Raw genomic sequence first — 25,399 nt, forward strand, 5'->3', positions numbered from 1 at the left:
TCGCTCCCAGAGATGCCGCCTGCCGACGGCCCGCCCCAGGGTGGCTCTGCAGCCCAGGCCTCGTCGTCGGCTGGGGACAGCTTCAGCTTGTCCAGCAGGCTGCCCCGAGGCCATCCCCACCCAGGGCCCCCTGCCGAGACACATCCACAGGAGAGGACTCTGGCCCCTGTGCCCAGGAGCAAGTCCTCGGGGCCAGGGCCAGGTTCCAGGCCCATGTCCAGGTCCAAGGCTGGGTAGCCGTCGTCCCCACAGCGGCAAGGCCAGGCACACAGGTCCTCCGCATCCGCCACCATCACAGTATCGATGGACACCAAGCCATACGGCCGGTCCCTCTCCTCACTGTAGTCTGAGGCATGCGGGCTGCCCGCCTCAGTGGGGGGCCCGGGCTCAGGAGCCCCATCAGACTCCAGCAGGTCTGTGGGCCCTGGCAGCCCCAGGACCTCCAGTCCCTTGGCCAGGTTCTGGGACGGCAGGCAGGCAGGCACCTCCAGGATGGATGGCACTGCTGGGCTCCAGGGTGCCAACTGCAGGCTGGAGGCAGTGAAGGGGGCACCCACCCACTTCTGTGAGAAAGAAAGATAGGGTCAGTCTGGAGCAGCGAGGCTGGGATGCAGACAGAGCCAGCACCAGAGAGGAGCCAGGAGCGCGGCCCCTCCGGCAAGTCACCACTCTGGGCCTCTGTCCTCAGCCCACCCAAGGCCTGGGCGTGCTGCGCCGGCCAAGAGTCCACAGGGTGGGAGGCACTGGGGCCTGCTGGGGCTCTGCCACCAGACCCCTGCCCTGCTCTGTCTCCCTGCCTGCAGACGGTTCTCTAGGCCTGGTGTTCTCCTGTCCCCACGTCCCTGGGAGACTGGACAGCTCCAGCCGAGGCACGGACGGGGTTTTAGAAGCTGGATGAGTGAAATGCGTGGAGTACCAGCCAGTTGGGGGGGCCTCGGTGGCCCTTCACCTCTGGGGCCTCCCTCCTCGCCTGTGGGGCCCCTCACGACACCGGTGGCCGTCCCCTCCGTCAGGCACAGTCCCTGGGGACCTGGAGAGGCTCTGTGCAGAGTGGTGCTGTGCCCACGCCGACGGAAGCTCATTTCTCACTGTGTGGCCGAGTGAGCCCTTCTGTCCCTACCTGTACAATGTGTCGCCTGTACCATGGCTCCACCCCGGGGTGCTTGGCCACTGAGTGGCTGCTGTTCTGTGAGCTCCTAGGAGCCCCTGCACAGGCACCCTGGGGAAACTGGCAACACATCTGAGATCCGGGAGAGGAGAGGGCCTGCAGCCCCTGCCCTGCCCTGACCTGCACAACCCAGGGTCCCCCTGAGCGTCAGGCTCCTCTGGGGGGACCTGGGGCCCCAGGGAGCACACCGGCACAGCAGGAGCCCATCGGCGCTGGCTAGGCTGACGGCTGACGGCACCAGTCACCACATGCTCTCCCAGCGTGGTGGGCAGGGCCCCATGGTGGCAGCAGTGGCAGTGATCCTGCCCGTGGCAGGTGCGTGGCGGTCCTGTGGGCGGCCAGATCCTCCGCGGAACTGCCTCCCTCCCACCCCAGAACAGCAACATGGAAGAGAAGCCCAGGGGTCACCTGCACCTCTAGACACCCCTGGCTGCCCCTCCTGCAGCCAATTCTGCAGCACAGGTTTCACTGTCTGCACTCTGCTAATGGGGAAACAGGCCTGAGGTGCAGGTGGGGTGGGGATCCGAGAGAGGGTGGCACCCACCTTGAAGTCTCCTCTGTGGCCCTCATACAGGGGCTGGAAGAACCGCTCCGGGCTGGGCACCGGGGCCCACACCTCCTTCCACAGCCTAGGGGGACAGGGTGGGGTCAGGCCCTGACCCAGCAGGTGCACAACTCCCTCCTTGACACTGCCTCCTTTGTCCTGCCGGACCCCTACTGTCCAGGACACGGCCTAGGGCCTCCCTTCTCCGGGGCCTCAGTCACCATGCTGTAAGGTGGGCGCAGCTGAGTCCGAGATGGTCAGAGCCACTCCACAGGGCTGGGAGAACCCGGCACTCAGTGCCCGGTGCTCAGCACCACACAGGGCTGAGCCAGAGCAGCGCCTGTTCCTGGTGTCCCAGCTCCCCTCAGCCGATTCCCATCTCTGGTCTTATCTGGGCGGACGGGAGTGGCTGGAGCTGCACATCCAGAGCTCTGTGCCAAAGGCAGCCACTCCGGGAGGGCTCAGCCCACAGCCTCCCCATGCGAGCAGGTCGAAGCTAGTCCCTGACACCGGTGCGGGGTCACCAGCAGCCTCTCAGCCCACCTGGAGGGCTGGTGCCTGCCCAGGCTCAGAGTTTAAATCACCAGACACGGTCACAACCAAAGAGAGCACGGTTTCAACCCCGCCTCCTCCAGGCCACCACTGTGTGACTCGGGGCTCTGGGCCTCGGCTTCCCCTTGTACCAGGCTCCGAGGGCTCCGTGAGCACCCTGCATGCAGTGAGCACGAGGTGGCCGTGAGTCCCCGTTGTCACCGCCGTCATGGGCCGGGCATGCCCCCTACCCAGGAAGGGCCTGGCGAACCCTCCTCCGCATCTCCTGTGCCCTGGCCTCACCTCCAGGGCAGGTGGATCTTCAGGCCCACGAAGACAACGGCCGGGGGAACCAAGACAAGCAGGGACAGGAGCAGGAGCAGCAGGCGGGTGTCCCAGCCGGCCTTGGGTTCTGCAGAGAAAGCAAATGGTGAGTCTGACAGGACTTCCTGTCCACAGACACACGGATGCTTGTGGGGCAGACAGGAGGACACTGCAGTCCCTGGAATGGAGAGGGACCTGGGTTCAGATCCTGCTCCCACCCTGCCACCGCTTGGATCTTAAATGGCCCCCAAAGGCCTGCATGTTAAAAGGCAGTCTCAGTTGGCAGGGACCCTGGGTTGGGGCTGGTGCAGGAAGCAGAGTGCTGGGCATGTCCTTGAACAGGACATTGCGGCCTTGTCCCTCCTCTTCCTCTTTGCCATGCAGCAGGGCCAAGGTACCATGCACGGAGACCTCTGAACCCAGAGCCAAAATCACCCCTTTCCTCCGCTGGGGGATTCTGGGGATTCGGGAATTCTGTCACAGTAATGGGACCCCGACTAATTCACCTGTTTTGACTCATTCCTCCTCTGGAAATGGGACAGTCTCGCGCCTCGGAAGGTGACAGGCCCGCCAAGGAGGACCTGGAGCTGAGCTGCACTGCGGGTCTCAGCTCCTTTGGGGCAGCTGGGCAGGACGGGACCGAGTACCAGGCCCGGAAGTCCACTGCGGCATCACACCTACCCTCAGGCTGGGTCCGAAAGATGACCGGGTCGCTCCACTCACTCCAGGTGCCCCCAAAGAAGGAGCCGAGCTGAGGCCCCGCCCGCACCTGCAGCTCATAGCTTGAGTTTTTGTGGAACTCCCCAGGGAGGAGGGAGACACTTCTGGAGTCCACTGAGATCAGCTTTGTCACCGGGCTCTGCCGGGAAGGGATGGAGAGAAGGCCCTGGTCACCGAGGCCAGCCCTGCTTCCACAGAAGCCTTCAGCCCTGTCGGAGTGGCCGGGCCCCTTCTCCTCCACAGCGGGGCTGGGCAGCCTCGGCCTGCCTCAGACAGGCCCTGGTCACTGCCCTGGTCCCAGCAGTAACCCTCCCCACAGGGATGGAGAATGTCCTGGGAGTGGCCACAGACCGGCACACCCCAAACAGCGGACACTAGGGGGCTCCTCAGTGGCCGGAGGTGCAGTGACCTACGTCGGGAGTGACCAGGGTGGGCACTTCCAGAAGTTTCCACCAGGCACCTCCTGTCAGTGGATATCGCCGGGAATCCTCCCTGCCGACTTTCTGAGCACCGGCGTTTATGAAAACCGTCAGCCGGGATGGGGACAGTGGATGGGTAGCCTGGGACTCTTCAGCTGTGACTGCTCTGACTACAGGCCATTTCAGCCTCCAGAGCCTTCAACTTGGGACAGTCGGACCCTCTCCATGACTGTGTGAGTAACTCCCCGATGGCCACTCTGAGTGCCTGGGAAGGTTCCGGAAACTTCCTGTGGGGAAGCAGGGCCAGAGAGGAGCTGTGCAGGGCTCCGGCTCAGCGAGAGGGGATAGGGCGGCTTACACCTGCGCAGCATCCTGGGATCGCGACATCCCTTCCCCCGCCCCAGCGCAGCCCCCGGGGCCCCCACAGCCCCTCAGGTCTCACCAGCGCCCAGGGGTCCGCACGGTCCCTATACTGCAGCTCGTACTGCAGCTTGCCCCGCAGTGCGTAGAAGACAGGGTCTTCATAGTAATCGGAATGCCAGGAGACATTGTAGAGGCCCGAGAAGGTCACCGTCACGTTGAAGGGAGGAGCCGGCTTGACTTGGAGGAAAAACCCAGAGCAGGAAGAAGGGTGAGGCCATGCTGCAGGTGCGAGGTCTGTGAGGGGTGGAGCCCTGGCCTGGCGAGGCTGCCCGGTTATTTAGACAGATCCATCACCGGCCACTGGGGGCGGGCGGCTGGGAAATAAAGCGGGGTCCCGGGCGTCCCTTGGCCCTGATGGTGGCCAAAGCCCGCGTCTCCGTGTCACCCCTCTCCACATTTGCTGGATGAACTGGGGATGCAGCATGTGCTGTGCCTCAGTTTCCCCTCCTGAGAAGGGTCCGGGTAATTAGGGGGCAGTGACAAAGGCCCCTCTGCCCACCGGGCTTTGTCCTCCTGGTCCCAGTTGTGCTCCAGCTCTCAGCACAGGGCTGGGCACGCAGTGGGTCCTCAAGTGGACCTGTCGGCATCTGAACGCCCTGGGCCGACCAGGGTGAGGTGGCGGGCACGGCAGGGAGGCGACGAGGGCCTGCATCCTGGGCACTGTGTCTGCGATGGGCACTGGACCCCAAGCCCACGGACCCCTCTTCCCTCGCTTCCTGTGGCCCAGGCTGGGTGTGAGGCTCACCGGGCCCGGGGGTGGGGATGGGGCCGGCCAGGGAGACCCAGGCCCGAAGAGGCCAAGTCACGGGGAGCAGGGAAAGCTACTTAGGGGGGCCGGGGGCTGCGGGGCAGGCTGGGCTGCACTGCCCACGCCTGGAGAGGAGATGCACACACGCATGTCCGGGACTGGGCAGGCTGTCTGCACATGCGCATGCCTGCAGGACCTCGGTGGCACAGGAAGCACCGCCAGTGTCGGGCTTCCCGATGCGGTGACTGAGCTGGGCCTGGTGGGGGTGCGTCCCGTCCGCGCGTGCCTGGGTGTGATGCCTGCTCACACCTCCCGCACACAGACAGACACATAGCCAGAGCCGAGCTAAGTGTGCACACGCGCCCCTCAGGCAGCCCCCAGGCCCTTCCCCAATACAGCCTGAGCCCCTGGAGGGAAATTTCTGGGTTCATAGGAGATCACACAGGGAGGAGACCTGAGGGGCTGCTCTTGTGGCCGGGGTCCTCCACTGGCCTCTGGTGTGGACTCAGGGGAACACTCCAGAGCTGAGCTGGGCTCAGCCGCAGGACGGCAGGGGCTAGGCACAAGCGGGGCCCAGAGCCCGGAGCCCAGCTGGCTCCTCGAAGCCTCTGCCGCCTTTCCTAGGAGCTCGGGCTCCTTGTGCCATGGGGAAACTGGACAGCGAGCACTGAGGGCAGGGAGGGCGGCGTGGGCCAGCTGTTTGACACGGGTGGGGGCAAGTCCACTCACTTCTCTCTGCCAGCAGGAAGCCACCGCACTCCCGGGGGTCACCGCCAGAGTCATCCGTCACGTTGACAGTGAAAATGTCGTCGGCCAGGAAGCGGAACACGTCCATGTGGCAGGTGTACCTGGCGTGTGTGGCGTTGTGGCTGGACCTGTGCAGGCTGCAGAAGGTGACCTCATCCTGCAGCTCCGTGTTTGGGTCTTGCCTTGGGAGACAGAAGTGCAGGGCACGGTGGGGGCCAGTGGGGCTTGGGACTGGGGAAGGGGACCGGAGCGCAGGGTGGGGAGGACTGGCCTGGCCTGGGGTCACCTGGTCCAACTGTCCCTTCCCAAGAAAGTTGGTGGGATGGGTCTAGGAAAAATGCTCTGGCCTTTTAACTCCCAGTGGGTAGAAATAGTGGGTTTCGAAGTATGTATAGGAGTTCATGACTACTCTCCAATATGGATAATGTGTTAAATTTGCTGGATTAGAAACTTACTGAATAAAAACTCTCTAAGCATCCAGCCTGGACCACTGTAATGGCTTTGTGATCCCTGAAATCTATCTATCCCTCTCATACAGCAGCCAGGGAGGCCCTTGAAAACCTCCCTGTCATCTCCTTGCCTAACACCCCCCAGCAGTTCTTGTCTGTTCCCGCATTGAAGTCCAGCTGTTGCCTCTCTCTTGCTTCCTTTGCTTGCTTCCCCTGGCATATCCTTCAGCTATGTGGCCTCTTTGCTATTCCTCGGAGTCACCCACAGGGCCTTTGTGTGTGCCATGTGCCAGCCCGGCCTGGCCTTTCCCCACTGAGTGGCCACTACTTTCCATCCCCAAGCCCAGCCCTGGCCGCCCTGGCCAGAGAGCCCTCCCCGCCCCTCCTCCCACTCCCACCCCCAGTTCTTGTTCTTTGTCTCATCCGTCTGCCCGGCTGCTCCCTGTGCCACGCCAGTTCCGAGACATCTGGAGCCTCGCAGGCAGGAGCCCGGGCGTCAGAGGAACATAACAAATGCGTCTGGAGTAACGAATGAGTGAGGAGCGACTGCCCTTCAGCCTGCTGCAGTCCCATTAAGACGTACTGCTCTTCTTCTTGGGACTCTACTCGATGCCCCGTGTGTCAAGAGATCTTGCACTCTGGCTCGTGGAAATGCAGTGGTTCTTTGTGAGCTGTGGAATTATTTTGCCTACTACATTCTGCTGTTGTCCCTGACTTCAGTTAGTTGTTTTCACATTAACGTGTTAATCAGTGCCCAGCACACAGGGACTCTTTTGCAAAACTTAAGCATTCTGTTGTGTGCAGCTCTGTCTCCTCTCTGGTACCTCACCTCACACATTCTAGGTATATAAGCACCCTTAGACTCTGAACTCCTTCTCTCTGCTCAGGGAGGCTATCAAGTTCACTATACAATTGCATAGGCAAAGAGGACCTGTGGACTCGGGCGTGGTGGCCGGGGCGTGAGCAGGGCCCCACCATTCCCGGGCCACTTGGCCCCAAGCGTCAGCGCCCTCATCTGAAACAGGAGTGAGTGCCAGAGCGCAGTGGCCCCAGCTACAGAGCCGAGGCTGGAGGGAGCCGGACGGGACGGCCGAGTGGCCACAGTGCTATGGTTAGCTGTCTGGTCTGTGGCATCCCCGGGCCTTACCAGGTAAGAGTGAGGGTGCTGGAGCGGAGGGGCCACATCTCCGCCACGCAGGTGATGGTCTGGAGGTAATCGGTGTAGCAGTCCAGGTCTGGGCAGCCCCATCCTGGAGGGCGGCGATAGAGGCGCTTAGAGCCCTGGACTCCCGGGGCCTCACGCTGAGGTCTGGGACGCGGGCTCCTGGCAGCGCCGAGTGCGCATGCGTTAGGGAGGAGGCTGCTCAACGCAGCACCTCTGCAGGCCTGGGCCTGACGTCTGGGTCCCTGCACCCTGGGGTGGCACGTCCGTTACCACAGGGCCTCGGTAGCTCTCACAGGCCATGGAGCCGGGGCAGGTTATCCAAAGGCAGGGTGGGAAAATAAAAGCCCAACAGCTGTCTCCTGAAGGAGCTATTTGGGGCGCTGGGTCTCTTGGGACCAATCAGAGTGAACACGCCTCTGACTCAGCCAAGCAGAGGCCAAGTTCCCTCTGCCCGGAGGACTCTGCGGCCACCTCTTCCAGGAAGGCCTCCCTCCCACGTCAGGCAGACTCCTGTCTTCCTTTCTCCATCCTGCTGGGGCGGCACCAGAGCCTGCTGAGGACCCAGGGATGGGAGAGAAACACCTCCAAGAAGAGTTATTCCATAAGGAGAGACGAACTCAGAGCAGAAGCAGGACTGTGCCTGGGGAAGAGGACGGTGGCAGTGACAGCTCTCCTCTCCCCAGGGAGCCCCAAGCCCCAAACCCATGGGTCGGGCTCCCTGAGACTCCAGCACCCCACTCCCGGTCAGTGGGGCTCTCGGGCTGGTTGGGTTCTTGTGAGGGGAGAATCGGCCCCTGGAGCCATATCAGCCTCAGGTGGTGGAGGTCACAGGGTCTGACTGGTGCCTCCAGCCCCTGCTCAGCTTTGTGGGAGGAGAAAACAAACACACGCGCACACACACACACTCACACACACACAGAAACACACCCGGGGCAGCTACTTACCGCCCTGAAGCAGCAGCAGGAGCAAGGCAGCAGCCCAGCCAGGCGGTTGCATGCTGAATTCCCGAGCCTGCAGGGGCTGCAAGAGCACAGCCCAGCCCAGGGTGAGCCCAGTCTGTGGCCAGGTCGGGGGCAGCCTCCCTCCTGTCCAACCTCCCTAGGCCCCGCTGCAGATTCCAGCATTTGTCTCAGGAAGCAAGGTCCGTTCGTCCAAGGGGCTGTGGGTGACCCCAAGGCTGCCTGCCCCTCACAGGAGTCTGGTTTCCTGGTCTCCCACTCTCCCACCTGCCTCTGCCCTGCTTAACAGTCACAGTGAGAGGCCCCACAGGGAGGGGCTGCTGTTTGTCCTGCAGTCCTTGCTGAGCCTGTGGCATGTGGAGTTCACCTGCCCGTGGTGCGGTGCATGGGAGGTAGGGAGGAGGGAGGACTGACTGATTTGGAAAGTAGCATCCACCGAACAGCAGCCTGAGTCCTCTGGGCCGCTGAGCAGGGATGGTAACATGGCCTGGTAAACTGGCTTTTTACTGAATAACAGATCCAAGTCCAGCCCATGAAGGACACGGCTGCTGAAAGTTTAAGGTAAACTTAGCCTGATTATGAGGTTTTTCACTCTGTCTCAAGCCCAGGCCAGCCCCGAGGAGCACAGCAGGAAATCGAGGCCAGCCACACAGAGCCGCTGCTCCACTTCTGACCAACATGGAGCAAGGCTGTCCAGGCACCCGAGGGAGCATCTCCGGGGAGAGCAGCCCCTGACACTCTGGGCAGAGGGGCCACGCCCAGGTGGGCAGCCAGGACCAGCCTGGCCCTCCGCACGCCAAGTCCAGCAGCTCTGGGTCTGTCTGGGAGAGGCAGTCGGGGGCCGGTGGGGAGGCCGGAGAGCCCCACGTGGGGCTGTCATGCTCGGTGTGGCTTTTCCAGATCCCCTAAGAACCCACAAGACGACCCCTCACCAGGCTTCCCCTAGATCCTACTGCACTCCCGCTGACACCAAAGAGGCAACGGGAGAGGTGCAGGCTGATGGGCCAGAGCGCTCCCAGTTAGCTGTGCGGGCGGGGCAGATACCGCCTGGGCTGCTCTGGTCTGAATGTGTTCCCAGTCAGCAAGTTGCTGGCATTGGAGCTTAGGGTAAGGCAGAGTCGATGCAGGCCCTGCCATGGACTGGTGTCTTTATGAGAAGGGTGGGGAGACCCCCACACTGGCCACTTGTGCCCTCCAGGAGGCTCCTCGGCCCCCGGCTGCTAGGGCCAGGCCCTCAGCAGGTACAGAGCAGATGCCACTGCTCATGCAGACTTGAAAGCTTCCAGAACTGCGAGATTGAGGAGCTTTGTGAACTACCAGATCTCAGGGACTTTGTTATAGCAGCAGAAAACGGACTGATACCCTGTTACTAGGCCTGAGGGGACCTCAGACCACTGTTGTCGGGGCCACATCTGCCTCTCACTAACGTCCACCTCTGTGACCCCCACCCAGCCCTGGGCCCAGCAGAGCTCTGTCTGTGTCACTCCCCAGTGGCTCCATCTCCACCACAGGAAGAAGTACAACCAACGTTGCCGAGCTGTGTGGCTCCTCTTACCCCCAATTCCTCACCTAGTGCTCCTGTGGATGTTGAGGGGGCACCTGCTGCCTTGTCTGCCTGGCATCCTTTCCCCTTCTGAGTGCTCCTTAAACTGGGGCCCCATCTCTGTAGTTGGGGTGCAACTGACTCCACCCCCTGCCCATAGAATGGGCTGATCCGAGGGTTCCACTGTCACTCAGTGATTAACTCAGTACAAGGCATGAACCCAAGGCCAATCAATGAGACAGTCCTGGGTTTCTGCTAGGAAACCATTATAGCCATTGTGGTCCACTCTTAGAGAGAGCCTGTTTGCAAAGGATGGAAATACTGAGATATGGAAACCCAAGATGCCCATGGAAGGATTTGAGGACCTGGATGCAGCCATACCTGACCCCCACATGTGGACCTTCATTTATATGAGCCCCCAAGCCCCATGTGTTGCTCAACAGCACTGAATTACATTTCTGTTGCTTGCCATCAGAGATACTTGGTATTGAGGAGTGGAGAATAGGGTCCAGACTCAGGTCAGTGGGTCTTAGAGCATGAGAGCTCTTCTCTGATCAGCCACTGACCTCAGTTACCACCTCTGCCATGGGAACAGTGTTGTCCTCTGCACCTGGCAGCTAAGAATAGGCAGTGGGCAAGCAGATGTGACAATGCTCATGAACTGCAAAGTGCCAGAACGGGGCTGGGATTCCTGCTATTACTGGCCGGCTGCCCTGAATGACTCCCCAGCGCCCCAGGAGGACTCTGCATTTGCATGAGCTCAGTCCTCTCCTTGGACAACTGCGCCCCCACCCATCCTTTAAACTCAGCTTTCCTGGCCTGCCTGCTGTGTCCCTGCAGCCATGCTGGAATGTTCCGGAACTCCTGCCACTCACACAATCACCGGGGCTTTCAGTGGCACTGCGTTCTACTTGCTATTTATCTTTACCTTGCTTCCTATTGGGCACTCCAGTAAACCCGTTTCAAAAGAGAATTTGGTATCACCCCCATCGACAGGTGATTAGGAGGAAACGGAGAGGTAGCTGTGCCACGCTGCCTGAAACAGACTGTCCAGGCCCGGCGCTGCCACTGCCAGACTGACCACTCAGGCCACCTGAACTCCCTGGCACCCAGGTCCTCGCCTGTGAGGTGTGATAATGACAGGAGCCCGCGCAGAGGCCCTTGGGAGAATTCAATCAGTCACGTTCATAAGACGCGTGAACAGAGCCTGGCATGCGGTAAACGTCACTCAAGCACTTCTGGGGCCCTAAAACTAAGCACAATGAGATGTAAAAGTCACACTCGAGGAAAGCGGAAGAAAGCGGTGGGATGGACACCCCACCTCCTGCCCAGGACTTGTAGGAGCTGGAGGCTGGGTTTGTCTTTGTGTACAAGAGGGGACGAAGGAGCCTCAGAAGCATCTCAGACACACCAGCTGGGTCTTGCCCTGCCCCTTCAGAGCCAGCAGTCGCTCTTTCCCCATCACTGAGAGGAGGGACCAGGCACAGCCCTCTGGCTGTCTGCGGGATCCAGGACAGTGAACCCGGCTCACAGGGCTGCTCCCTCCCGGGCAACAGCGGCAGACCAGGTCCCAGGTGCACCTCCTCAGGGAGGACAGAGGGGATCCCAGGGGTGCTTACTGGGGTGCCCTGAGCCTCTGCCTGTGCAGGAGGAGCCAGATCCCAGCCCTGTGTCCTTGGACTGGCTACCGACCTCCTGTGAGGCTGTTTCCTCATCCAAAAAGCAGGGCGACGGATCTCTGCCTCAGGCTTGCTGTGAACACCGGCTGCACTGCCCCACGGGAGCCCGCCCAGGTGTTTGCCCACAGGCTGCGGCACCAAGAAGAAGTGTCTGGGGTTGGGAGTCAGCCTCAGAGTTGCCCTGTTTCGGGGAATGGTGGGAAGTAGAAAGCCGGACCCAAGTAAGTGCTGTGTCACGAACATAACGCACCTAACTTCACAGCGAAGAGAGACATGCAAATAAAAACCACAACGACAGACCTTTTCATTTTTATCAGATTGGCAGGGCGCAGAAGTCTGACTGCATCGCATGAGCTGTACCAGGCTGTACGTGGTTCACTCAAGCCAGTGGGATGTGAATAATGCAAGTGGCCCGGGAACTGGTTCGGCATGATCTAGTGAGCATAAATCCGCGCCTTCTGGGGACCCACGAGGCCACTCCTGCACACAGCAGGAAGAAACTCTCCACAGATGTGCGCACAGTGGTACAGTAGCATGGCTTCCCACAGAGGAAAATCAGAAACACACTACCCGCCCGTCATCCGGGGGGTGGAAAACATAAATCGTGATGTGACGGCTCGGTGTGAACGTGACTCGTTCTCTGGCGCACGCAACGAAGCAACAGATGGTCACAGAGAGAGAGTAGAGCCAAAACACAAAAAACAAAACCAGCAGATCAGGGCGGGGGTGTGCGTAGTAACAGCGCGCACCACGTTCCAAACCACATTGAGCGAGTGTGTGTCACTGAGTGAGCGTGCAGGTGTCACAAGGGCACAGATAAATTCATGGAGATGGGAAACATAAGTTTGAGTCCTGAAGGAAAGGGGGAGGCTATAAGAAGGAAGAGTATCCAGGGATGGCAAGAATTTGGTGAAGTGACCGTGGGTGGTAATTTACTATTGTTATTATCCGTGGTGCCAGGATTTAACCCAGGGCCTTCACGGTGGGCTATATCCCTGGCTCTTCTTTGTTTTTTCTTTTGAGACAGGGTTACTAATTTGCCCAGGCTGTGCTCCAACTTGTGATTCTCCTGCCTCAGCCTCCCAGAGTGTGGGGATTACAGGCATATGACACCATGCCTGGCTACAATTATATTTCTATTTATGTCTTTTTTGATGATCAACTTACCTCATAACATTTTACATATAAGCTTCATAAAATAGCACACAGAGAGAAGACGTCCACTTCTGGAATGGCTGACATCAGACTAACCCTCCTACTGAGAGCAACTGAATAAAACTAAAATCTGCACGAGACAACAGCCAAGCCATCTAGTCCCTGAGAGGAGGAAAATCAGTGAAACTGTGCAAGCAGTTCCCCTCCCATCATCTGTCAAGTCGTTGAGAATGAGTAGCATGCCAATAGATAGGCTAAAATATCAAGAAGGGATTGTGGCAGTTTCACGAGGCTGGGGAAGAGTTGGGATTTGGGGCCTGGTGAGAAATATGGGTCTTGGTAAGTTCCCAGTCACTCAGAACAGGCCATGCCTTGGGAATAAAGAAAGACTGGGCATAGTTTAGACCTGACTGTATCAAGGAGATCTGCCTAGATGTTACATGTCTTTTAGAAGAAATTTAAAACCTACCTGGAAAAAGTTAGCTTCACCCAAAGCTTCTATATTTTTCATACACAATGTCCAGCATGCAATTAAAATTATAAGGTAGGGCCAGGGATTTAGCTCAGTAGTTCTACCACCTGCCTCTCGAGCACAAGGACCCGAGTTCGATCCTGGGTACCAAAAAAAACAAAAAAACCCAAAAAACCCAAAAACTATCAGGTAAACTAGGAAATTGTATCAAATAATCCATAGTCAAGAGAAGAAAAAGACACTAGAAATAGACACAGAGATGATTCAGACAATGATATTAGCAAACATGTTTTAAAATAACTATGCTTGGTACATTCAAGAATTCTACCAGTAACATGGAATCTACTTAAAAACTAGAAATCCTAGCACAGAAAACCATAATAACTGAAATTTATAGGAACTGAAGCAATGGATTTAGCAACACATTTGAAAGATCAGAAAAGAGGATTAGTGAGCTGGAACATCGGTCAACAGAAACTACCTGGATTAAAGCATGCAGGAAAAAAACATTCAAATATGCACAAAGGAACAAAGGAGACGGGTGAGACAGTGTGAAAAGATATAGCATACATACACTTGGAGTGAAGAAAGAGAAGAGGAAAAAAACGTCAGGAGTAACAGTGAAGAGACTGATTAGGGATTTTTCTAAACTAACAAAAGACACTAAGCCACAGATTCAAGAGGCTTTACAAGCCAGGCATGCTGGCACATTCCTGAAATCCTGTCACTCTGGGAGGCTGAGGCAAGAGGATCACAGGTTCCATCCCAGCCTGGACAACTTGGTGAAGCCCTGCCTCAAAATGTTAAAAAGGGCTGAAAATGTAGCACAGTGTGAAGGCCTTGAGTTCAATCTCCAGTACTAAAAAAAAAGCTCTGTAAATCCCAAGAAAAAAAGATATTTTTACCTATGGACTTATTAAGAGAAATGAGAGAGAAGAGAAAAGACAATAGAAAAGTTACTTAAAAGCTGACATTGGTTTTCTTTCTTATTTGTGGGGTGTGTGTGTGTGTGTGTGTGTGTGTGTGTGTGTGGTATGTATATTGCTAAAGATATAATCCAAGACCTCTTGAAAAGCTGAAATTTTAAAAAGCCAATTTAGAAATGTATTTCATTTTATTTATTTTTGGTACTGGGAATCGAACTCAGGACCCTGTGTTTGTGAGGCAGACAGCAGCACCACTAAGCTAAATCCCAAACTTAGAATTTTATATCCAGCAAAAATATCCAAGTGAAGACAAAAAATAAAAACAACAAAAAAATAACAGAAGAAATGAAGGCAAGATCACTTTGCTAGATAAAAGGATCTGTGAAATTCTAGTTAACATCATATCTAATGGTGAAAATCTGAAAGCTTTACCCCTAAGATCACGAACAAGACAAGGAGTCATCATCATGATGTCTGTGAAATATTTTAGTAGAGGTTCTAGCCAAGGCAAACAGAGAAAAAAAAAATAGTCATCCAGATTGGAAAGGAAGAAATAAACTATTTCTATTTTCCAACAATATCATCTCATACAAAATCTAAAGGAATACACCAAAACAAACCAACAAGAACTATTTGAGTTAATGAATAAATTCAGTAAGCTGTAAAAATGAATAAAATACTTAGGAATAAATTTTAACCATTATTAGTTATGTTACTGCAAGACTTGATTAATAAGATGAGATTAGCACACTGAAAATTAGAGACATTGAAACAAATAATAGAAGAACTAAATAAAGGGCGGAGCCAGGCGTGGTGGTGCACACCTGTAATCCCAGCACTCGGGAGCCTGAGGCAGGAGGATCCCTGTGAGTTCGAGACCAGCCTGGGCTGCATAGTGAGCTCCAGATCAGTCTCAACTACATAGTGAGACCTGTCTCAAAAAACAACAAACAAAAAAAACAAAACCCACCTAAGTAAAGGGAGGATATCCATTGACATGTTTATGGATCAAGAGACTTGACGCTATTGAAATGACTGATACAGCGGGGAGAGTGAGCCCTTTAGAACTTTCCGTGGTGGCAAACGGCTTGCTGTGACATGTGGGCTAGAGGTTCACCACCACTGCCCCAGACCCAGACTAGATTTTTTGCAGAAATCCTCTAAAAATCCCAGATTTTTTTTCGGTGTGTGTGGGGGGTTAATTCTAAAGTTGATAGGGAAATGTAAGGAACTACTAACTCCAAAACAATCTTGAGAAAGAAGTCAGTGTGAGGATTTGCACTTCCTGACTCCAGAGCTGAGTACAAAGCTGCACTGATGAGCACAGTGTGGGCTGCGATACAGACACACGTATGGATCGGTGCCATCAGCTTGAGTGTCCGGAAGTCCATGCATTTCTATCCCATTGATTTTGACAAGGGTGAAAATAACTCGGGGGATGGGGGTGGTGAGAAGAGGCTTTAAACCAAAAGGTTCTGGTGAAACTGGATGTTCACAATGCCATATGATGAAGTCAGTCTCTTGTTTCACATCTTAGACAAAAGCCAAGTCAAAATAGATTAAAGACTGAAATATGAAAGGTAAAACTATGGAAGTCTTAAACATAGGTGTAAATCTTAATGACCTTATGTGAGGCAATAGTTAACTATAGTACTCAAACCATAAGGATACAAAGAAAAAGCGAATAAACTGGATTATAAAATATTTAAAACATTTGTGCTTGAGAGGACACTATGAAGAAAGCAAAAAGACAGCTACAGAATGGGAAAAAAGTAATTTCGAATTGTGTGTGTCCTAAGGGACTTGTATTGATCACAAAACTCTTGCAACTCAAGAGCTAAATGACCAAGAGTCCAGTTTAAAATGGACAGAAATTTGCAATTTCTTCAAAGGATGTATACACAGGACAGCACACACCACAGACGCTCAGGGTCCCCATCACCAGGGAGCTTTAGATGGAGACACCGTGAGACACCACTCCCTGCCCCCTGGGACGGGAATAGCAACAATCACCAGTGTGGGCGAGGAAGTGGAGGAACTGAACAGTTGTGCATCGTTAGTGAGCTCACAAGATGGTTTAGCCCCTCTTGGAAAAGTTTTTCAGTTTCTCTCAAGTTAAATCAATGTTAACCGTATGACCAAACAATTCCACTCCTGGGTTTATGGCGAAAACAGCTGAATAAAACAAGAACACCAAAAGCCTTTGTACACAAATGATCCTAGCAACATTATTCATAGTAGTCAAAATTTGGAAGGCACCTAAGTTTCTGGCAACTGGTGAGCAGCTGAACAAAATATAGGGCATCCACGTGGCACATTATGTAGCTCTCAATGGGAATACCCTACCAGGATGTGCCACGACACGGAGGAGGGCCAACGCCAAGGTCAAACACTGTGTGATTCAATTTCTGTGATGTGTCTGGAATAGGCAAATCCACAGAGACAGGAAGTGGGTTGTCAGAAGTGGAGGCTGTGGGCAGGGAGCAGATAGTGATGAAAATATTTCTTTCTGGAGTGGTGAAGATATTCTGGGATCAGGTAATGATGATGTTTCCATGACTTTGTGAATATTCTGTACTAAAATCTCTTGAACTGTACACCTACAAAGTGATTTTTGAGGCATGTGAAATATATCTTGATCAAAATGGTTTACTCAGACTTTTAAAACCCCACAAAAAACAGAGAGCCTTTCACTGGCAGACCAAAAGAGATGCTAACGCTAGTTTTTCAGGCCAAAGAAAAATAATTTAGAAGCAGGTCTCTGTAGGAAGGAATGCAGAGCAGCAGAGAACCAAGGGAAAATATCAATGGCCAAAAATACCAACATAATGTCTTACAGAATTTAAACTATCTGTAGAATTAAAACACATGACCACAATACCCTAGCAGTGAGAAGAGTGAATAAAAGGGCCAGGAGTTTAGATCAGTGGTTCTGCTGCCTACCTTGCAAGCACAAGGCCCTGAGTTCAATCCCAGTACCAGTAAATACATAAGTAAATACTGAATAAAGTTAAAGGCCAATGTTTGCCCAGGAAGTGGTAAAACTTCTACCTTAGACAGAGCTTTTCTGTCTAAATCAAGTACGTACCTGTCCTAAGATGGGCACAAAAAGGCTTATCAAAGAAAGTACAACAGGAAGGGGGCAGGGAGATGAGAGAAAGAGGAAGGGAAAATAAAAGGATTAAGGAGTGTTACATTCATGTACCAACTCCCCACAATGACTGTAATACTATGTATAGCAAACATATACTAATAAAAAATTTTAAAGTTCAGAAAGGGAAGTACAGCAAACCAACCATAGAAAATATGGAATAATAACTTTAGAAAGTTGATTATTCTACAATTTGGTCAAAGAAGAAGAAATGGGAAACAAAGAATAGATGGCATTAAAAAAAGAAAAACAAATGGTGAATAGTAGGCTTCATCCCAAGCATATCAGTACTTTCATTAAGTGTAATGAACTAAACACTGGAGTTAAAGATGCCAAAAATTGATATTAAAGAAAGTAAAATTGTAGGTCAATCTTTCTATGAATAAAATGCAAAAACCCTGAGTCAAGTTTGGTGGCACACGCCTGTAATCCCAGCACTCAGGAGGCTAAGGCAGGAGGATCGCTGTGAGTTCGAGACCAGCCTGGGCTACACAGTGAGTTCCAGGTCAGTCTCAAAAAATATAACCTTGTCTCAAAAAACAAAACAAACAAACAAAAAAATCAGTAATCTGGGGAGGAGCAGAGAGGATAGAAGGGAGGATAGAAATGCAAGTGTGGAAATGTCATGGTGAAACTCATTATCCTGTAGTATTAGTGTGTTTTCGTAATTACAATATGAAAAAGAAAAAGAAAGTAATGTAATAAATAAATAATTTTTACATGATCATTTAGTAGGCTCAGAAAACAATGACTGGATTGCAACACCAATTTGTGATTTTTCAAAAATCTGTCAGAAAATATAACTCCTCTGTCCCCCGAATAGATTAAATCATTAATCTTACAACTGACAAGGGCCACACACACACAAACACACACACCATACATAGATTACATTATCCTTAATGGCCAAATATGAAACACTTCCTCCCCGAAGACAAGAAAAACCCAAACTGTCTTGGACTAGAGATTCCAGTTAACACAATAAGGCAAAGATATAAATGTATAAAGATTAGAAAACTATATTTATTTGGAATGCTCTAAGGATTGCATGCCTAGAAAATAACAAGATATTCAAGAATTAATGAAAGAATAAAAATTGTTAAGGAAACTGAATATGAGGTCAAAATAAAATTTTATTGTATTTCTAAAGATCAACAAAATTAACAAACTCTTGGACTAAGAGAGTTGTGAGAAGACTCAAGTACCTAAAGTCAGAACTGCAGGAGGAGACATCACAACCGACACTACAGAAATAAAAGGGATAAGAGAGAACTATAGACAATTTTGTGGCCACAGATTGAATAACTTTGAAGAAACTCACAAATTCCTAGAACATAAACTTACAAGGCTGAATCACACACACAGATCTAAATAGACTTATAGCCAGTAAGGAGTTTGGATCAGTCAAAAACTCCCAAAAAGAAAAATCCCAGAACCAAATGGCCGCACTGGAGAATTCTACCAATCATTTCTAAAGAAGGATTAACACCACCTCTTCCCAAACTCTTCCAAAAACCAGAGAAGAGGGGACACCTCCAAACTGACACCAAAGCCGGAAAATGGTGCAAAAAAACCACCAACCAATACTGTCACTGAATATGCAAAAATCTTCTATAGTGTAGTAACAAAGCAATTAAACAACACATTAAAAGAAATACACTCCATGACCACCCAGGGTTTAATCTCTGAAATGCAGATGATTCAAATTACGAACATCGGTAATTGTAATATATACCACACGACAAAAACCGCACGATCTTCTCAGCTGATGCAGAAAAGGCATTTGACACGATCAGGCCCTTTAAGAATGAAAAAGAAAAACACTCAATAAGCAGGAAACAGAAATAAATTACTTTGTGCGGTGTTGGGAGGTGAAGCCTGGTGGAAGGAGGTGGGTCAGTGTGGCCCGGAAGGGTCTGTGTCCCTTTTCCTCTCCTGGTCCCTTCCTGGTTGCTGTGATTCCCCCCTGCCACCCTTTCTGTCTTGGATCCAGCCGACTACGGACTGAAACAGTTACAAGCTGTGAGCTAAACAGACCTTTCCTCCTTATAGTTGTGGGTGTCAGATCCCGATGACAAGAAAATAACCAAGACCATTAGATACAAAAATTAGCTCAAGAAATGATAGGGGTAAATCTTCATGACACTAGACGGGTGGCGATTTCTTGGTAGAAAGCCAGAAGCATAGTCAAAAAAAGCAAGTGTAGAAAAGGACTACACAAAATTTAAAACCTTCTGCTCAGCAAGGAAATAACCAAGATCAAAAGGCAGCCTATAAAAGGAGAGAAAACATTTGCAAACCCTATGTGTGATAGGGGATTAGTATCTAGAATGAAAAGAACATCCAAGACCCAGTAACAAAGAAATCCCAAATACCCTAATTTAAGAATGGATATGTCTCCAAAGAAGATGAACATATGAAAAGATGTTCAATATCATTAATCATCAGGGAAATGCAAATCAAAACCACAGGGAAATATCTCATACGTGATATGATGATGATGATGATGATTTTTTTTTAATGACCAGTGTTGGTGAAGATGCAGGGAAGCTGGAATACTTCTGCACCTTTGGTGAGATTATAAAATGCTAGAAAGTTTTGCTAATGTTTTAAAAATTAAAAATAGAAACACCAGGGATAGATCCAAAAGAATGTAAGGGGCAGCTTAAAGAAATACTTTTGCACCCGTGATACTGCCCTAGTATTTATTATAGCCAGGATGTCCAAGTATCTAAATTAATCAACAGGTAAAAAACTAAATGTGGACTATTATTTGGGCTTTCAAAGGAAGAAAATTCTGTCATAGGCTACAGCAATGGATGAAACCTGAGGAATTAGGCTAAGGAAAGTAGGAGAGTTACAGAAAGGCAAGTATCACAGGATTCCACTCCCATGATGTGTCTAAAGTAATCAAACTCACAGGAACAGAAAGGAGGCTGACAGCTGCCAGGGGCCAGGGAAGAGAGACATGGGGAGCTGCCTGATGGGTGTATGCTTTGCTCATGCAAGATAAAAGCTCTAGAGCTCAGCTTTTCCAACAACGTGCAGATGGTTAACAGTATCATAGCTTACATTCAAAACTGTTTAGTGTTAACACACAGACACACACACACACACACACACACATGCATGCACGCACGCACCTCATTGGCTAATGAAATCACAGCCTGGGACCCTCTGCTTTGCACCAAGACAGCTTCTTCCATCATGAAAGCAAAGTCAGAACCCCTTCTCTAAGTGGATGCCTGCTGTGCACAGGCTGAGGGAGGAGGAGCCCTGAGTCCAGGAGTCTGAAGCTGGCTCTGGGTAGCACAGCAAGAGCCTGACTCAAAGCAAACCAAAACCCAAATCAAAACCAAGACAGATCTCTTATCTGCAGTTGGTTAAAGTGAGCTGGTTTGGTAACTATTTGCACGTACATCTACAATCTAACTTGGAAAACAAAGTTGTAAAATGTTTTAAAAATCGTCTCTGTATATCTCTGTACGCTAAGAACAAATATCAAATTTTAAAATTGTGCATTTTACATAAACATCAAAAAAATCAAACACCCAAGAATGACTCTAACTAATGATTTACAAGACTTATATGCAGAAACCTATAAAATATTACTATGATAAATTAAATTAAAAGAAATAGAAACAAATGGAGGTATATACTATGTTCATGGATTGAGAGAGCTAAACAAGTCCATTTTCTTCAAATTGAGCTAAAGTTTCAGTGAGCTCTCAAGGTTACAAAAGTACTCCAGCAAGATTTTCTTCCATGGAAATTGATTGACCAAATTATTTTAAAATTTATATAGAGGTACAAGAGCTGAAAATAGTTTAGACAATTTGAAGACTATTAAGACCTATAAAATAATCAAGAAAACATGGCAAAGAGAAACAAACTGGCTGATAGAAAAGAATAGAGACTCTAGAAATAGACTCTAGAAATAGATAATAATCATTTGATTTCTAATAAATGCATCTGTGAAAAGCATGAGGAAAGCATGCCATTAAAACATGATGGCATAGTAGTCAACTAGTCATATGAGGGAAATATGCACCTTGAAAAATACCCATCTCACACAGAGCATGAAAATAAATTCCACTCTGTAGATACAAACATGAAAGTAAAACCGTAAATCCTCCAGAAGAAAGCACAGGATAATATTTTCCTAACCTCAGTGTGGCATCTCTTCTTAGCAAGCTTTCACTATAAAAAAAAATGCGATAAACTTGATTTAGTTACAAGTTAGAATTTTTGTCATTGCAAGTTTCCAATAATAGAATGGAAAACAAGCTGAACTTGGGGCGGTTATAGGAAGCCGGTGGAGAGCAGGCCCAGGGAAGGGCGCAGCGCGACCTCCCTCTCTCCACGTCGGCCGGCAGAGTGGAAATCTCCTGCTGAACTGTGGGCGCAGGGCTTTTGCTGCGGGGCATAGGTGGGATGCACATGCCAGCAGCCAGCAGGCCCAGCCGAGAGGCACCATGCAGAGCCTAGAGACTGGATGGAGCCCAGGCGCTGGACTTCTGTGCTCCCTTCCCTGCCCCCCACCCCGCCCCGGGAGACCTGAGCTCCCGTTTCTCAGGGCGCTCACTCTGCACCCCGCTGCAGGGTGTGGTAAAGGAAGAGCCCCTTTCCCACAGGGACTCCCCAGGAGCAGCCCTGAAGCAGAAGCTGTGGAGGCTGGGACTTCCCAGGAGGCTCTGGCCGGGTCTCTGACCTCCTCTGCTGCTCCTGACCCCAGGCTCTCCCACCCCTCTCCACAACATCCTCTGCCCTCAGGGACCCTCTGCCAGTGCCCCCAGGACTCAGCCTGGCTCCTCCGGCCTGTCCATCCAGCTCCCGCCCTCCCAGTGCTCTCTTCCTGCCCAGTCTACCACTCAGGCTTCAAGGCCCAGCTCAGATGTCCAGGCCTGGCCCTGACCCCTCCAGCGAGGGAGCCACTCCCTCCAGAGCCATCCCTTCCCTAGGAACACAGCTCAGGAAGCTCCAGTTGTGTTCTGGGCAGCCTTGGGGCAGAGATGGTGTGTTCCTGCTACTGCTGACCCCTAGGGACTGCCCAGGGCCTCACATGTAACACATGCTCTTGATGTGTTATGTGGGTGACTAAATGACAAACAGCGCTTTCTAGCGTCATAGGAGGTGAGGGTTACTGTCAGTGATAGGATCGACACAGGCTGTATCCTCTAAGCTTACTTTGACTTCTCTTTCTTGTATTAAGAAAGACCTTATGTCTATAGAAGAGAACCAAGGCTCTACCTTTTCTTCCCACCTCAGGACCTTTGCATATACCATGCTGTCTGCCTAGAATGCTTTTCCCCAGCTTATCTGTGTTCTCATATCAAGTTTCAACATCAATGAGGATGAAATGGCTTCCTGAAGGAGGCCCTCTGCCGTGTCAGGAGCGGTCTACTCTGCGGCTCTCTGCACCACGTGGCTGTTTCTCTCCTCTGCAGTAGCTTCGATAGTGGACTTGGTTTGGTGACTAGTTCTGCTGAACTATCTGCCCGGAACACCACTTCACAGGGTGACTGCATGAGAACAGAGTTGCTGGGCAGGGTCATGCAAGGACCAGCCCCGGGCCGGCCCCCAAGGTCTCAGTCTCCCCATCAGCTTTGTCACTGTCCCCACCTAGGGCCACACCCTCAGCTCCCAGAGTCTGAGTGGCGGTCAGCACCTGCTGCCAACAGACAGCCAAGGCCATGCAGAGAGCTGGGGGTCTGCCCAGCCTCCCATAGCAGGTTCTCAGCTAAGCCAGTTCTGACTGGGCCAGGAAGAACCGGCCACGTGGCTGTGGCGGAAAGGAGACTGCGGTGGGACTCCTGGGCCTCAGATAACCAATGTGCATCGGAGGCTGTGATGGGGATGCATCCAGCTGCACCACTAGGGCTCTTGGAAGACGGGGCAGAGCCCAAGAAGCCACAGGCACAGGCAGGGAGCGCGGGGTCCTTGCCTCCCTGGGGACAGTGCCGGAGGCTGCAGAGCCGCAGGTGGGGCCCCGGCTGGCTGCAGGTGTCCTGGCTGGGGCCCTGCCCAGCCCGGGGAATGTTTGCAGATGGTGTAGCAGTTCCAGGTTTACTCAGAGCTCTCTTCTGAGCTGTCATGAAAAGTCCCTTTGGCCTGGGGCCAGGGCAGGCCGGGGGCAGCAGCACCTGTGAGCCTGGTCCTCCCAGCTCCCCCAACTCAGCAGGGCCTGGAGAAGCAGGGCAGGAAGGGGCAGTGGGTGAGAAGACCCTCGTCCTGGGGCTCTCTTCCCTCCCCTTCATAACGGCCTCCTGAGTGGCCCTAGAAAATGCCCCTCGCTCCCCAACCCCCAGTTTCCCTATCTGCCAAAGGGGTGTAGAATCACCAGACATTAGACCCATCATCAACGGAGCACTCAGTACCTGCTGGGGTTCCTGCCAGTGACGAGACTGCTGCTACCAAAAACATGTAAAGTAAAACCCAGCAGTTACTTGCTCCTTTCTGTCCCTCCGGCCCGCTTCCTCTCCCCGTCTCTCCCAGTGCTGGGGCTGGAATCCAGGGCCTTCACACGGATTGAAATTTCTAGCTCTTTTTTATTTATTTATTTATTTATTTATTTTTTGGTACCGGGGATTGAACTCAGCTCCTTGTACTTTGTAAGGCAGGCGCCAGAACCACTGACCTAAATCCCCGGCCCTCTTTTTTATTTTTATTTTTTATTTTGAGACAATCTTACTAACAACTCCTAAGTTTCCCAGGCTGGGCTGGAGCTTGTGGTCCTCCGGCCTCAGCCTCCCAGAGTGCTGGGTGACAGGTGTGCACCCCGCCCAGTTGGCTGCTCCTCCTCGGGGGAGCCCCGTGGGTCAGGGCTACCACCTGGGGTGCAGGGCAGGGCTCCGCATGTGTGCAAAGGTCCCCAGGACGCTGCAGCCCGCCTCCTCCCCGCACTCTGACGTCTCCATCCTGGCTCCGACCCCATTCCCTCTTACACACCTGAGGTCACAGGGTGCACAGAGCTTTGGGGCTCATTCGAGGTCACACAAGCACAGACCCTGGAGCTGGGACGGGGCCCCACACTGCCTGGGACTCCTGCCTGTATGCACTCCCTCCCTCCTCTGAGGACTGTGAAGGTCCTGCAGAGGGTGGGTGGGTAGGCAGGACCGGGCAACTGTGGCAGGGCCTCTGCCATGGGTCCCCACCACTGGATGGACACCCAGTCCCCGGGACCAGTGTCCCTCTCGAGGTGGCCCATGCCAAGAGGCCCCTTTCGGCCCATCCTGCCCTGCAGGACGCTCCCTGCTGCACACAGACCTTCGCCCCCAGGCACAGTCGACCTGGGACCAAGCTGTCCCCAAGAGCCTCCGTCTGGTCACTGTAAAGTGGGCGGCACGAGGCCACCAGCCTCACCGGCCGAGGCTCTGGGAGACCCTGGTGGGCTCCAAGGGCTGCCGGAGGGGCCACCTCTCCTGAGTGTATCCACACCCGCCTGGCTTTCTGCTGAAAGGCTCCAGGTGGGGGCCTGCCATCCCAGCTTTCACCTTGTGCCCTGCAGACCTTTGAAGTGGCCCCTCAGGATGGCGCTGCCTTTGCACCTTTCACAGATGGGCAAACTGAGGGTGTAGCAGGCCAGAAGGGGAGACCTGCGTTCCCCCCAGCTAGGGAGTCAGGGGCTGGGTTTGAGCCTCCAACATGTGCTCTGAACCCCACCCCAGAGAGGGTAGATGTCTTGGAAGCAGCCTTGTGGCTCCCTGAAGCCTGTTCCCATTCCTGTGCTCCTGGCCTCGTCCCGCTTTCCTCCTGACTCCCTCCTCACTTCACACAAGAGGCTTGGCCTCTTATCATCGGACCCAGCGTGGGGTCACTGTCCACCGGGCACCCTGGTCCCAGGCACCCTGGCTGAGGGACCGTCTCGGGCTGACCTCCCCTGGGAAGCCCCCTTGAAAAGTTAGGGGAAACAAAGGCGATAAAACACGGAAGCCCCACAGAGGCGCTGTCCCTGGACCCTGGCCCATCTGGGGACCTGGTGACCTTGCCCAGCCCTGCTCCTCCATCTATCTGCCCAGGGGGTCGCCCCGGCCTCTGGCCTCAGAGGGTCCGAGGCTCCGAGCTGTCCGTGCTGGGTCCCCGCTGTGACCCGGCCCCCCTGCCGTGCTCCTGCCTTGGGGGGTGGGGGGACAGCCCGGACCCTGCCAAGACCAAGCAGGAGGTTACCTGCACTTCCGCGCTTAGAGGTCCATGCCCGCCTAGCGGGGCTCCGGCTGGGCTCCACCGGCAGGAAACACGGTCTGGATGCGAATAAAGGGCCGCGGTGGGAGGTGAGC

General features: G+C 52.9%; 1 protein-coding gene across 1 annotated transcript in view; it reads right to left on the minus strand.

The window, feature by feature from the left end:
- Nucleotides 1-25,393, minus strand: part of Il21r (interleukin 21 receptor) — a 28,694-nt gene extending 3,301 nt beyond the window's left edge. Inside the window, exons 1-9 of the mRNA XM_010623558.1 lie at nt 25,290-25,393; nt 8,183-8,258; nt 7,221-7,323; nt 5,607-5,806; nt 4,149-4,306; nt 3,249-3,426; nt 2,547-2,655; nt 1,713-1,797; nt 5-563 (exon numbers count right to left, since the gene is read on the minus strand). Of these exons, the coding sequence (XP_010621860.1) occupies nt 5-563; nt 1,713-1,797; nt 2,547-2,655; nt 3,249-3,426; nt 4,149-4,306; nt 5,607-5,806; nt 7,221-7,323; nt 8,183-8,234 (1,444 nt within the window). The 5' untranslated portion in view covers nt 8,235-8,258; nt 25,290-25,393. The remainder of the gene's footprint in view (nt 1-4; nt 564-1,712; nt 1,798-2,546; nt 2,656-3,248; nt 3,427-4,148; nt 4,307-5,606; nt 5,807-7,220; nt 7,324-8,182; nt 8,259-25,289) is intronic.
- Between the last annotated feature and the right edge of the window lie 6 nt (nt 25,394-25,399).

Source organism: Fukomys damarensis, unplaced genomic scaffold (genome assembly GCF_012274545.1).
Source record: "Fukomys damarensis isolate Sample0158 unplaced genomic scaffold, DMR_v1.0_HiC HiC_scaffold_34, whole genome shotgun sequence".
Lineage (NCBI taxonomy): Eukaryota > Metazoa > Chordata > Mammalia > Rodentia > Bathyergidae > Fukomys > Fukomys damarensis.